Source organism: Diuraphis noxia, unplaced genomic scaffold (genome assembly GCF_037042655.1).
Source record: "Diuraphis noxia isolate RWA-SAM2 unplaced genomic scaffold, SU_Dnox_SAM2 contig0003, whole genome shotgun sequence".
In the NCBI taxonomy this organism is placed as follows: domain Eukaryota; kingdom Metazoa; phylum Arthropoda; class Insecta; order Hemiptera; family Aphididae; genus Diuraphis; species Diuraphis noxia.
The window spans coordinates 22,111,283-22,126,097 of record NW_028301713.1 but is presented as its reverse complement, the minus strand read 5'-3'; the positions used below and the strand labels follow the sequence as shown (position 1 = coordinate 22,126,097).

Sequence of the window (14,815 nt, the reverse complement as noted above, 5' to 3'; positions counted from 1 at the left end):
TTCGAAAAAGCCTTGACAAATATAATATAGCCTATATATAGATTTATAAATATTGATGATAAGTATAAAATTCTAGTTACAATTATTACCCATTACCTTACCGTAACTAACTAAATTAGAACTTTAAATAATGGAGGTTATCCACGTTTATTTTGCCATAAATAAGAAATGTCGATAAATATGTGCAATGATATAGAATTATCTGATAATACGAGATAAGAACGAATATAATAGCCAAGGTGGATTGATATCAATTGATTATAGCAATTATTTGGTTGATATTTAATATAAGAATGATGGAATCATATCACAATTTTTAGAAATTTTAAATTATTTTCAGCTGTACCTATATTGTCATACAGTTGTATTTTGTGTTGTAAGTAAACGCTTCTTTAATAGGTACATTATTTGCCTATTAAAGAAGCGTAAATATAGGTGCATATAGTTATGATTCATAATTATTATTGTTATAATTACCATTAAAAAAATTACAGAAAGACGTCATTGTAAATGCATTATAATGCATTAATAATGACGTATTTGTGTTTACCATACAATTGTAATAATCATTTTAATATTTTTTATAAATAATTATAGAGGTAGGTACATGTATTGTAATATTAGATTTAAAAATCTGATAGGTAAGTATACAAGACAATAAAATTTATGATATTATATTATAAAAAAAAACTGAAACATAATGTCAAGGACGAGGATTAGGCTGGTTGTGTGCACAGTGTATACTCCATTATAAGCGACATGCATAATATTAAGCACTATAGCTAATATTTAATAATATACAGTGTGATCACGATAAGTGGAAACACTCAATAACTATGTGTAGGCTTCATATATTTCAATTCTGCTTTTTCGGCTAACTAATAAACATTATTATACACATTTTCAAATAATTAACTGACCGAGTTATAGCAATTTGATTTTATGTTATTTGCATGGGTATAACAGATTATAAAATACGTAGTTGGTAATAATAATCTGTTATACCTACCCGTGCAAATAACATAAAATCAAATTGCTATAACTCGGTCATTTTTTTGACTTAGAAAAGAAATTCAACCACTAAAATGCATTAAAAAATGCCAAAAAAAATAATTTGTGGTCAAAAATGGATCATGCTATTTAAAAAAAAAAATATGTTGTGCGCATGCGCAAAATTAACTGTCAAAAAAATAGTCTGATTATTTAAAAATGTGTATTATAATGCTTATTAGTTAGCCGAAAAAGCAGAATTGAAATATATGAAGCCTACAAAAAGTTATTGAGTGTTTCCACTTATCGTGATCACACTGTATAATAGTTTATTATTGAAAATCATAACAATCATTTGGGCTCTATAGTTGAAAAAATATTTGATTTGTTCTAATGCAGTTGTATAAATTTATGTAGGTATACATACAATATTATGTTATTAAACATTATATATATTAAATTATGAACATGAAAATTGTAAGTAATCACCAGTGAACATATTATTAAATTTGTTTCAATAAAGTATTATTGTTATTTTTGTTCAGTATTTATTAACTATACCTGCTTGCCATATTTTATTATTTATCTATTTATTTCACTTTTTGTTAAACGCATAAAAGAGGTTGCTTCCATTTTATATTATGCATGCATGTTTCACACATTCCTATAGGTATTTTAGTTTCTTGTTGTATTCCGCAATCCATCATATCCTACAGTAGTTCCAATGAACCAGGGTGATAATTATATATTTTTCTCGTTCAAATGTAAATATGCACGTGACTCAAACGAAACAGTAGGTATGCATGATGTTTGATATCTCTTGTTAACTGCTATTTCGCAAACATCTTAAACAGTTTTAATTAGTAAAAGTAACACGGTTAAAAAATTATTACGTCACATTGAGCATTATACTAATAATACACTGGATTGTTTGGGATGATGAATTAACGAGCACTAGCTAACGTATTAACAACAATACAAATTATGTAGAATAATACTTATACCTACTTACATAATGGACTATTATTAGTTATTTAAGCTATTAGTTTATTACCATTGGGAAAAATGCAGATCATCCAAAAGATTTTTACATAGTATTCAAGTGCATTGGTAAACGTAATTTTATAGAGTTTTCAGACATAAGCGTATGCATTGAAAACATAGGTACCTATTTGAAATAATTATTTAAGACATAAAAATAAATTATCAATTTTTTTTACACATATTTTATTTTTCAAGAGAATTTTTTTCAACATCTATAATATTAAAAATTGTAATTCAATAAAATCTTATACAACCTTATACACTAACACATATTATACATATATATTGTATTAAAACTCGTTATCACTCGTACGTCTAGTAACAGCACATTATTGGTTTGATTTCGATTTAAATATATGTTCATATTTTGGACAACAGTTATGTGATGATCGTTAGTTATTATTACATAACACAATGAATTTTATATTATTATATATTTCATTACATTCAGATTTACTTTCCTATTTTTTTTTTTTTTTTTTTTCATAAGTACTTAACAATGTTAAAAAAAACATTTTACGCTTCGATTCAATTATAGAAAGCACCATTACTAAACCGTAAAAATGCGTTTTTATAATAAAATGATTTTGATTTTAACACTCTAGCCAGATTTCATCGATTTCTTTCAGAAATCTCAACCACAATAACGTATCTAACTCAATTCTAACATTTATAACAAATAATAAATCCAATTGATGAAAAAAAAAAAAACACAAGTATTTCAAACAAAATTACTAAGTATATACTAATCATTTATAAAATTCTCTCAATTAATATTTAATTAGCAATCGATTAGCCTGCACGATTACTCTAATATATTATATGATGGTTTTTAAAACCATAAATTATCTCGGCGGTAAGATCAAATACAGATTTTTTACTGTATAGAATCACTGACACCTCACTTAAAAACTTATCTTTAAATTATTTTATATTGTGCAAAAATATTTTCCGTGTATGGTGCCCACACATCACGTGTAGTTTTCCATCACAAAATGTTTATAATTATTTGTTGTTTTTTTTTTTTTTAAATTTTAATTACGACTAATGGCGTCTATAAGACTAGGTACATAATGAATGGAGCGCGAGAACCTATATTATAATGTTTCAATAATGAGGTTCTAAAATTTCAAACTTAATAAAAAAATGTTTCCGTTCGTCTACTCACATCTGCACCGATGTTGAAATTGGCAACGATACCGGCACCTAACAATTACCTAAGCAATAACCTAATGATTAGGTGAGGAGTGGACATTTTAAATTAGAGACGCACGGGATTAATAAATTGACTTTTGAAAAATTTATAAAATACTCATAAACGTTATTCCAACTAAGACCATACTTAGAAAATTGTTGGTTAGTTTGAGATATCATATATGATGTTATGGATACTTTTTTCCAACATGATGTAACCGTTATTTAGTATTTGTTATAACTAACTTTTTATGTTATTGAATTTTTATACTGACAATAATCATAAAAGTGGTTTTATCATAAAACTTTTATGTTTATCGAAATTTTATAAACTGTAATATTTTTAGTGTATAATACTAAAAACATTGCTCTTTTATGAGATATTATACAGAATTTCAGAATACTTAATCGTCTATACGTTTTTAAAAGTTTTTCTAATTATTCGTTCCAGATTTTAATTTGTGTACATATTATTACATGAACATTGTTATACATCATAGAAATGAAAATGAGAATTTTAAATATTTTCGAAACGAACAAAACCAATCGAAGCAAGAGTCAGACTTTTGGTTCTTTTCTCGTTACCTGCAGGAATATAAATTATAAGTTATTACATGAAATAATATTCAATATTAAATACAATATATCATTTAATGGACACCGATTTAAATTATTGAAAATGAGATTTTATTTTAAATTAATTTTGTTAAACGCTGAAGTTCATCTCAGTGGTCAGCGTTACACCCAAAATGTACAAAACTATTGCCTAATATAATTTCGTAGGCCAGTTATTGATATTAAAAAAAATCACATTTTAAGCATTCTTTTCTGGCAACTTATATATTCACATTATACATTATGATATAGCGTAATATATGTGTCAAACGACACTAATTAATAATATTATCTTATTGTTAAAAATTATACAAATCGTATATAATATAATATATACGCATATATCTTAACTTTAAATTGAAATATCCCTAACGAGTGTACACCTTCGGTCGGGAAAAAAAATATCTCAACGGCAACCATTAGACCATAAATATGCGATTGTGGAACTGGACTTAAATGAATGGTGGATGGAAAAAGACAACAGTCAGTTGTTATAAGCTAATTTTTGATTTCGTCAACTGAGTTTGTTTTGTATATAAATATATATATATAGAAGAGAAAACAAGCATTAATGAATTGTTAATCGTTTCAAATGACTTGAAGATTTTATTGGAATTACAAAATAAAATGAGATAAATATGCCACTAAAAGTTAAGTTTGAAAAGTTGGGAAAATATAGATCAGTTTTAAAACACAATTTATTTCATAACGGGTCATACAATTAAAGGGATATTATATTTGACATATTTTGGTTTGTTTAAGTATTTTATACTTTTCCAGTTCCGGAGTTCTATTATGTATATACTATATATATGGTCTTAAGTTATCGTTCGAATTAAATAATGATAAGCTTAACAACTATTAGGCAATAGCATTGATTGGGTTTTTAAAGTCATCGAACAGGCAGCGATTTCGGTCAAAACTTTCCATCTCAGCCTATTTACCATACGGTGTGTCGTCATAGATGCCTTTGCACAATATATGAATTCCAAACAGTCTTGGTGACAATAATAATAATATATTTTGCACATAAAATATGAGTAATTAACATCCGTGAACGATGTTTATTATCGGATATCATATGAACCGTATCTACCGTAAGTCGTGTATTCATTTTTATAAAACTCCTACAAATGTGGTTGTAATAATAAAACGAAATAATAAATATAACTTATGCTTAAACGAAAACGTGATTTGAATGTATAACGAAAAAACGAACGTTGAGAGTACAATTATTAAAACACAATAATTCTGATTTGTGCACTTCATATTATATTATATAAATTATGTGAATGATTTTGAAAAGGTCTCATATGCATATTATATTATTATTATATAATATAGTTTCAATTCGGGATACTCGCGCGAATGGATTATATTATTTTCTGTGGCGATCCGTGATGCGGCGGTATACATACATGGCTATAAGAACACGAAAAACAGAAGAATAAACGGCATTGAGCGTTTGTAAGTAAGTAATCAATCGATTATAATTAACTCGAACGGGATAGACGAAACGGACAGTATAGCTGCAATTCGTCGGGTGATGGAAAACGTCGACGGAGTTTTATATTATGTTGATTTCTATATGAGGTATGAACATGGTACATATTATATAATATATATGGAAGAAAACTCTCGCTCTTTCGATAAATTAAATTTGGATGGAATCGATTCGTGCGCGTCGGACACGCGAACAGATTTCCCCGACAGATTTCGTATAAGGACCCTGTCTCTTTGTATCTGTCAGGTGTGTAACAAATGAATCAAATGGTTTCGTTTAAAGGTAAAATTGAGCATGGAGTGTAGAAAATAATTACAAAATATCGATTGAGATGCTAATCAATATAATAATGTGGAGTGGACAAGTTTTAATTATAATAAAGTTTTCGAGAGATCTGGTTGAGTTCACTATTAACAATAATAATAATAATTGTATTGATGCTAGTAAATGCACTTCAAGTTGAGAGAAGATTTTTAGACTACACAACGATGACTAACGTATAGAGAGATTCGTGTAAAAAAAAAAAAGAAAAAATACTCGAAACCCCGTTATTGGATAAAACAACAGTAAATATTAAATAAACAAAAAAATTAAAAGGAATTCAAAAATAGATCGTAATGGAAATAATAATCATTTGATGCGAAACGGAAATCCGAATATTATACACAAAACGCGAGGTCGCGTGCGTCTTTTTATGATGATAATATTATTGTTGTGTGCCGTGGTGCGACAATAATTAAAATTAAAATTAAAACATAATAATACGACGGTCTGCGACAGAGTGGACTCGGCGTGACGAATTACTTGTCCTCGTCCACGCCTTCGCGGAACAGGTACGTGGACCAGTAGGACATGTTGAACATGGCGAACACCATCGGGAACAGTATGCGGGATATGACGTCGATGCGCTTGGACCTGGTGGGGAACTTGGACATCCACGACTTCCAGCACGAGTTCTTCTCCATGGGCGGTGCCTGGTGAATGATCTGGCTCATCTTGTCCCGGGACATCATCAGCTCGGGGCGCATCAGCGGCTTCTGCGGAAACACACGGCGCGCGCGCACCGAAAAGCTCGTTAATCGTCGTTTTTCCACCACGACGACGGGCCTTGATGTGCGCGTTATACAGGCCGGGGGGCGTTTTGGAATTGTTTTTTTTTGCAAGCCTTTCTCCTCGCGGAGAATGAAAAAGTAAAAAAAAAAAATTCCAAAAACCTATAGTAACGTATACAGGCGACGTTCCGATTTAATAAATATTAAAATAAAACCGATTGTCATAACCTTCCAAATAAATTAGGAAATATATTAAAATATAAATTATTATTGCATAATCGGTATTGAAGGATCTCTGTATACGTTACTGTTTATTACCATTTTCCGCTAGAATCGTAAACATTTCCATTTCCCAGCGATATGAGACTCATACCTTCAAAGTATTAAATTTTATTAACGAGCTTTCAGCATTTCAAACGATTGGATGACAATAGGAATAGTGAATTTAAATTATGCTCCTAAACATTTAAATTTAAGTAATATAGAAGTTTGATAATATAATTCATGCTTAGCCATAATTATGTTATATAAATAGAAATATATAAATCATAAAAATAATAACAAATATCATCAAAATATTACCGATCTATATCAGTCGTTTCAATTGTCTGTGCGTAAAAATGAATAAATAAACCCTGTGACTTCAAGTCTTCAACTATAGTTTACTAATACTCATACATATAATAATATGTTGTGTCATGCTCTTATGACACGCAAAACCGATTTTGTGTCTAAAAAATATCCAAATACTAGAAATATACACAAAATTGAATACACGTTCAAATCCAATTGTTTGAAGAAATAGGTATCTATAAATAAATTATATAACATATTATTACTATGTGTATGAAACATCATAAGTAATATAAACATATTACTTTATCAATTTTTTTTTTTTAACTGTAATTATATTAAAGGGAATTGGCCGTAATCTCGTTTAGCGGAAACGAATGATGGCAAAAAAGGAAAAGTTATGATTTTAGCGGAAACATGGGCGATGTCCATGTAGGTACATACCAGTAGCGCACCCAGACATTTTTTTTGCCGAGAAATTGATTTTATATTATATTTGTTAAGCTCATCTACACCCCGTGTAGGCGTTAAATAAGAAATATTAAAATTTTTGATTCAAATAAAATTTAAATAATTCAGCAACATTAATTCACTGCAGTGTAAAATACTTACCAACGCTATTTCCTTATTATTGATAAATTTTAAAATTAGTCGCTGGTTTTGGTTTTTTTTTTTGCAATTGTCAGAAATCATCTCGACTTGAAATTAGATACTGTTGTTTCAGATCGGTTTGAGAACTAAAGTCAAGGATTTCTCTCTGTGTGCGCAACTGTATATAATTATAATATATACCTATGCATATTATGATTTCGAAATACCGTTTACCTACATTAAATAATATTTAATACGAATGCACCTAAAAGTACGTATTCGTCATTGATACGGTTGATTCAAAAAAAAAAAAAAAAATTAAAAAAATTTGTAAAAAACATTCGGACTAGTGCCAAGCTCTCGCATTAACCGTGTACGGACAGTTCCCGTGCGACATTCGCACTCTGTGACCAGTCCTCTCGTCGTAATGGAAAATCTGATAAAATATAGTTTACAAAATATTGCAGTCGGGTTAGTTAATTATTTTTGATTTTTGATTACAAAATCGTGTGCCAGTATACGCGTATTGGGTATCGAAAAGTTCGTTTTTTTTTTTAATTTCCTTGAAATTTACGACATGTCGAGAGGAGGCGGTGCCATGTCGCCCTAGAAACTGTTCACCTAAAGGATGCAGACCATGCGGATAATGCAAACATTGATTCCCAGCTTTTCATTTGAAAATAAATAATGAAAAATGCGTTTGTAAACAAATTATAATAATATAGTCAAAGAACTAAAATCAAATTATACTTGAATAAAATTAAACGATTACAGGTATGACGAAATACTGCAGCATCGGTAAATGCATAAATAAACAGTTTAATAATGTTAAGTGTTTAAAATGTCGTGAGGTGGGTTTGGATTCGGGAGCAAATAAATAATAAAATGAATCCAATAAGTGCACTACAGTATGTTTCTAAACTTGAACTATAACAACCGACAGTTTAGTATATCATTATCGTGTTGGGCATTATTGTATTATTGTGTTTTAATGTTTTTTGTTTTTAATCTCACTGATTGTTTCTATGTTTATCAATAGGTTGGTCCAATCAGTTAAAGAAGAAAAAAGCATTTAACGAAATCTTATTGTTGAAATCTTTTATTTAAGCAATTAAATGTGTTCCGTTTTGTAGAGTGTTTGGTCTGTTCATAATAAATTATTAATAATAATATCAGAAAATCAATACCATAATAATTCGATCAACTAATACGGAAAATTTTACCCACTTTCGAGAATAAATATACAACACTGGTGTATTGGCAAATATATAATATTATCACACGGTGATCATTGATATTGAATAAAATATTTTCATTTTGCTTTATCGCTGTATATATTTCAATATTATGAACATCGCGTGTTGAAATGGTTTGTAAAGATAATTTTTCATTTAGAACCGATGCACATATCTACAGCCTGACTTTTCCAACACTGCAGGACATTAATTATTTAACAAAAATAAATATGAACTTTCGCGCAACCATTTTATTATATTGCACCATTATATTTTAAGCATTGAACGATGGCTATTAACAAAAAAAAAAATTTGACACGCTTGTATGTACTTATATTAAACAACATTTTTATATTCAGTTTAAAAATCTAAAATAAAATGACGTTTAAAATCCAAAGTTGATACCGGTTTCACCAATAACAATCGTAAGGACGGCGGAGAAAAATAAGAGCGTAATATTAAATGTTAATAACTGCAGCAGTGTCTTGAATTTGCCTGAACGGAGTGTCGAGAGAAGTTAATTGGTTTAATAATATGCGCGTTTTCCGTGAAAATAACCATTTTATAATGCAACTTGGACGGGGAAAGAGATGAATTATTATTTACTTTATTGCAGTACTCGCCGAAAAGGCACAGCTTGTGTGGCGAACGAATACGGAATTAAAATAGTATCCAAACACTCGGGAGGGTTGTAGTGACTTGTAGTAGTTGTGGTGGTGGCTGGAGGAGGAGTGTTAGCAAAGAAATTATTTAAGACTGAATGGCGGAATGCATTTGTTAATCTTCAAGAGTCTGCTGGAGCATGTGTGTGTGTGTGTGTGTGTGTGTGTGTGTGTGTGTTTGAATCTAAAACCATCGAAAGTAACTTGTCCGTGGTACGATAAAACAATAACGAGTCGAAACAAAAATTAATAATAATAACGTCGCTACCTATTACGTTGTAAAATGTATAATAATATTATGAATACAAAATTAAAAGGGAACGAAACTTGAAAAAAAAGTAATTAGGTAAAAAAAAAAAAAAAAACGAAAAAACGAAAAAAATGAAAAAGCTGGAAAGTAAATGAAGCGCTTCGAACGAACCGAGTTCTCCGCGCTCGGTCAATGCTCACCGTACTATTCGACCTCACCATATTGAACGAGTTCGGGCCGTCCTCGTAGTCGCCGACGTCCATGGACACGGTGCGCTCCAGGTCGCACTTTTTGCTCATGTCGTCTCTGTGCGTGTCCGACCGGGACGCGTAGTTGACCAGCGCGAACTCGAGCAGGGCGCCGAACACGAAGGTCAGGCACACGCCCGTCCACACGTCGATGGCCTTGGTGTAGGACACGGGCGGCAGGGACGCGTTGATACCGGACGTCTGCGTGGCCATCGTCAGCAGCGTGGTGACGCCCAGCGACACGCGTGCAGGCACCGCGCTCTGGTCCAGCCAGAACGACACCCACGACACGATCACCAACATGCAGCACGGTATGTAGATCTGGATCAGGTAGTAACTGAACTCGCGCTTGAACAGCAGATCCACTTTCAAGCAGCTGTACTCTCCTGCGACGCATTATACAACATGTAATGTATTACCCGCCGCCGTACGGTGACATAATCATAATATAACGTATAAACGGCGTTTGTCCGACGGACGTGTAAAATAATATATTATATTATATACCCGACCTGAGTAAGATTTTAAATCGGATTTTGAATAATTGCATTATTGTAGAACATGTATACAATTTGTTCATCGTACCAAAATTCGTGTATTGCATATTTTACATTAATTGTATTTTTGTTTTTATATATTTTCCTTGTTTTTGTCACCTTAATGCGATGTATCGATAGTTTATTATAACGTGTCTTAAGTTAGAATTTGCACCGTCGTCGGATTATTAATTTTTAAATCGAATCTCAAGTTTTCGTAGGTATAGTATATAGGGACGAAACTTATCTGTTAGGCTTAAAGGGTATATAGTGCTTCGGGGAATTAATTCGCGTTTCTGAGTTCGAGTTTAGTTGGAATTTGAATACATACATTTTATTATGTTACCTTAATTAATTATTGCATTGTTCTGTTCGAGTTTTAATCAAATCCGACTAATCCGAGTATCTGAATTATAAATAAGTCATTACATAAATTAATAAATCACACGAGTCATCACTTACAATATTCTCATGTAAGTACTACTTTATTCTAGGAAATTGTAATGACATTATTTAATTTACTTGAATCTCAGCTATTAGACTACAATATTAGACTACGAGATTTGAGAAATTCTCATAAAAGTAATTTATTATTTTTTAATGTTCATAGCTTGAGTGATTCAGTCATCTTCAATATAACATTTATTTTTAAATTTTTAAATTGTATAGTGTACTGAAGTACCTACCTATATATAGGTATTCAATTTAAAAGTACTTACAATATTATTTTTCTTTCTCAAAAAGCAATCAACTTTTAAATCGCATGTTACGTGATGTACGTGAAATAAAATATTAAAATATGTAAATTTGGACGTGCAAAAGTGCATGTATGATATAATAATATATGTTCATAAATAAAATAAAAATCCCTGTTTTTCGAGGTAACGATACTCCTTAAATTTAGCGATTGCGTAATATGTATACAAATACAATAATAATATACATTTTTTTTTTTTTTAAACATGGTAAGTATGTAAAAATTTAAAGTCTTGTAAAATCACGGTGATCATATTAAAATATAATATGTATCTATTTAATGATCACTATATTGCTTTCAATTTAAAATACAAATTGTGACTAACCTGTGTTAGTTTTGCTGTTGCAGTAATCCGTGAGAAATTTTTCTAAAGTGAATCTTGGTAAGTGTAAATTTTTTACCACTTGCACTGGATCGCCTTCTTTCCATAAAAATACTAAATCGTCAGTTGTCCAACCGTCTAGGAAAACACATCCAAAACGTGTGAACTCATTGATTAAATCATTTGATACACTATATTATATATTGCGTTAAAATATTATATTGACTTACAGCTGACCATTCGGAGTGAACACGTTTGACGATCCAGTGGATATAATTTGAGATTCATTGGACACGATAGAGTAAGGGATATCCTACATAATAATAATAATAATAATAATGACAAAATCGAGTTGTTATAATTGTGTACTCATTCAACCAATTATACTATTTATGCTGACCTTATACTGTACAATACTAATCCGTTGGGGAATATCCTGATGTACACGTTCGGCATAATTATATTGTGAAAATGACCTTCCTTCTCGTTAGAAAAGAACAAGTCGGGCATCCACACTCTGTTGGCTTCAGTCAAAGTCAAGTATTTCATTTTACCTATCCAAACAATAGGAAATATTAGTTTATTTTTACCATTTTTAAATAGCTGTTATAGTGTAAATTATATTTAATTCTTCGGTGTTGACTGTGATTCGTCGTAAGAATTTCACGAATGTTAACAACTGCAGGTACGCGTAATTTATTAGAGATTATTGCAACTTTCAGATTTTTCGGAGCATATTTTTGAAAATTTTGGTTTTGGTCTGAAAACTAATACTTCGGCGGTAATTATTGCGTTGGCCTCTGAGTCGTCCCGAACGACATATCTTACCCAGCTATACAACGCCGCATGAACACGCTGTCCATAAAGAAACAGGCGCGAAAATAAAAAAAAAAAAAATTTGGGTCGTCGTGTTCGAAACGGGACAGCGTGAAAAATATACATTAATATTTATATGTATATGTTACGGAGGTATATTATATTATAACATATAGGGTCCGGTTGTGCGTAATGATGGTGGGTTGGTGGGTAGGCTCTTCACTGGTAAACTCGAGTACGGACGCACGCGCCTAAGTTACGCCGGGTGGGTGGCTCCTCGAGTGTAGTTAGTAAGCAAAGTGATTTCCATGTATTTACCATTGTAATCGTTAAATTTTAGCCTCTCGTCCATCCATTGTTCGCGGAACGTCAGTTGCACACTGTACTCCTAACACACAAAACACACGTTTAGAAATATATCACATACAGCACACGAATATAACACGCACACATTTATATAATATATAATATATATTGTATATATGTTTTATTTATATATATATATTTAATAATAATAACGACGAAATACATTCGCGGCCGGGGGACGATGAATTTCAGCTGCCTGGCAGACCATTATTGTGCTAGTCCGAAAACAATATAATAATATAACACGACTCAGTAGTCGCACATCACAGACATTTCGAAACAAGAATTTATTAGACACACTAGCCGCACAGGGTGAGTGTCAAGTTTTCGAGTTAGAGTGGCCGTGTATAGGTACAAGTCGCATGTTGTAATTTGCTTCCAAAAACGCCAAGACCGCCGAAAAATATTATTTGAAATTTATAGGTAAATCATAAAAATAAAATAAAATAAATATTGGTGTGTCATCATGTTTAATCTTGTAGGAAAAATATTTTGGAAATTTGGACCACACAGCACGTCAAGTCAAAAAGGATTTTTTTACGTAGGCCACTACCTATATATGATATTATATCAGTTTCTATTCGTAAAATATGTTAATTTAAAAACACCACGACGGATACAGAGTTGGAAGAATCGCTAACAAAAATAAAAACTACCCAAAGTGTATACAAAATAACTCGAATTATTTGTTTTTGAGTTTTAAACCTCAAATATAACTTATAAATACTTCAAGGGCCAAGAAAAAGCATCGAGTTGCGAAGGTTTTCGAGTTATTGTAATTCAACTCCATCAGTTACTTTAAAAAAATATTATATTAACAGGTAAAATGTATGAATACACTTAAGTTCTTCATTGCCGTTCTCTCCAACACTGCGTTAATATCGTTGTTCAACCACTACATGCACAAATGATATGTGCACAGAGTGTCTCACTGCGTTTGTTCTCGTATATACGTATCCGCCCGACTACAGTTCTTCTTTTTGCCGAAGTCGATGACCTTTATATATATATATTATATTTATATAACTATTTAAGCATTTATAACCAAAATATTATCAGAAACAGAACTCTTTTAGATATTTAAAAATATTAAATAGATACAATGCTCGTCGAATTGGCTTTTATCGTGGGTTCTTATAAGAAACCTCGAATACTCCTACATAATATATTGTCCTACACATAATGTGAATGAGAAAAACGCGCTGGTACGAATACGTATGGTGAGACACCCTGTATAATAATATGCATATTTTTCGGAACGATGAACGATATATTTTATTATACATATTACGGATCTACGTGCTACCTCTATATCACAGTCTCCCAGCCGCAAAAGGAAACACGTGCGCGAGTGACCGGTGACCTATATATATATACAGCACACTATTATAATATTATATGTTGTTATAATATATGTATAATATATTATGTCGTATAGCCGAATAGGACTGCTGCTAGGTCACTCGACTTCTCGATTACCGGACGAATCATAAAAGCGTCCGTGTCCGCTCGCCGCAGCGAGATTCGTCCGGAATCTGCGCGTTTTAAGAAAAAATAAATCACATTAGATATATATACATATACATATATATAATATATTTTAAATAAAACAAATAACTCACAAATACAACAATAAAGTGGCATGCGTGTGTATGTGTGTGTGTGTGCGTGTGTTGCGCATCGATACCAAAAATGCAATAAATTGGCTTTCGGTCGTGTGTGTACGACCGTCCATATCGTTGCAACGGCAAAATGCAGATGGAAACGAACAGTTATTGTTTGTATGTGTGATGCGTGTGACGTGGGTTACTACGATAAATATACGGAAGCGTAATAACAACGATATTATTCATACGTGCGTGCAAGCATGTAGCGGATCGTATATAATATTTTATTTTCAAAAATAAAGCATGCAAAATAAAACGAGTTATCGAACAAAATCGTCATAGATACACATCTGAGGCACAGAAAGTTACAGATTAAAAAATAGTGAGGCAGGTGACAGTCATAATGTATAATAATAATCAAAATAAACGCATTTCAAAAAAAAAAGTAAAGAA

The 14,815-nt window shown here is 31.2% G+C and overlaps 1 protein-coding gene across 7 annotated transcripts in view; it reads right to left on the bottom strand.

Moving 5' to 3' along the window:
* Positions 1-2,189: 2,189 nt before the first annotated feature.
* Positions 2,190-14,815, bottom strand: part of GluClalpha (glycine receptor alpha 1) — a 54,701-nt gene continuing 42,075 nt past the window's right edge. For 5 of the 7 annotated variants that reach the window (XM_089221865.1, XM_089221860.1, XM_089221859.1 and 2 more), the window contains 6 exons: positions 12,708-12,777; positions 11,974-12,127; positions 11,804-11,886; positions 11,577-11,711; positions 9,911-10,344; positions 2,190-6,384 (listed from right to left, as the gene is read on the bottom strand). In XM_089221865.1, coding sequence (XP_089077991.1) covers positions 6,148-6,384; positions 9,911-10,344; positions 11,577-11,711; positions 11,804-11,886; positions 11,974-12,127; positions 12,708-12,777 — 1,113 coding nt within the window. In that variant the 3' untranslated portion in view covers positions 2,190-6,147. The remainder of the gene's footprint in view (positions 6,385-9,910; positions 10,345-11,576; positions 11,712-11,803; positions 11,887-11,973; positions 12,128-12,707; positions 12,778-14,815) is intronic. The other 2 variants (XM_089221862.1, XM_089221861.1) reach the window with 1 other exon arrangement.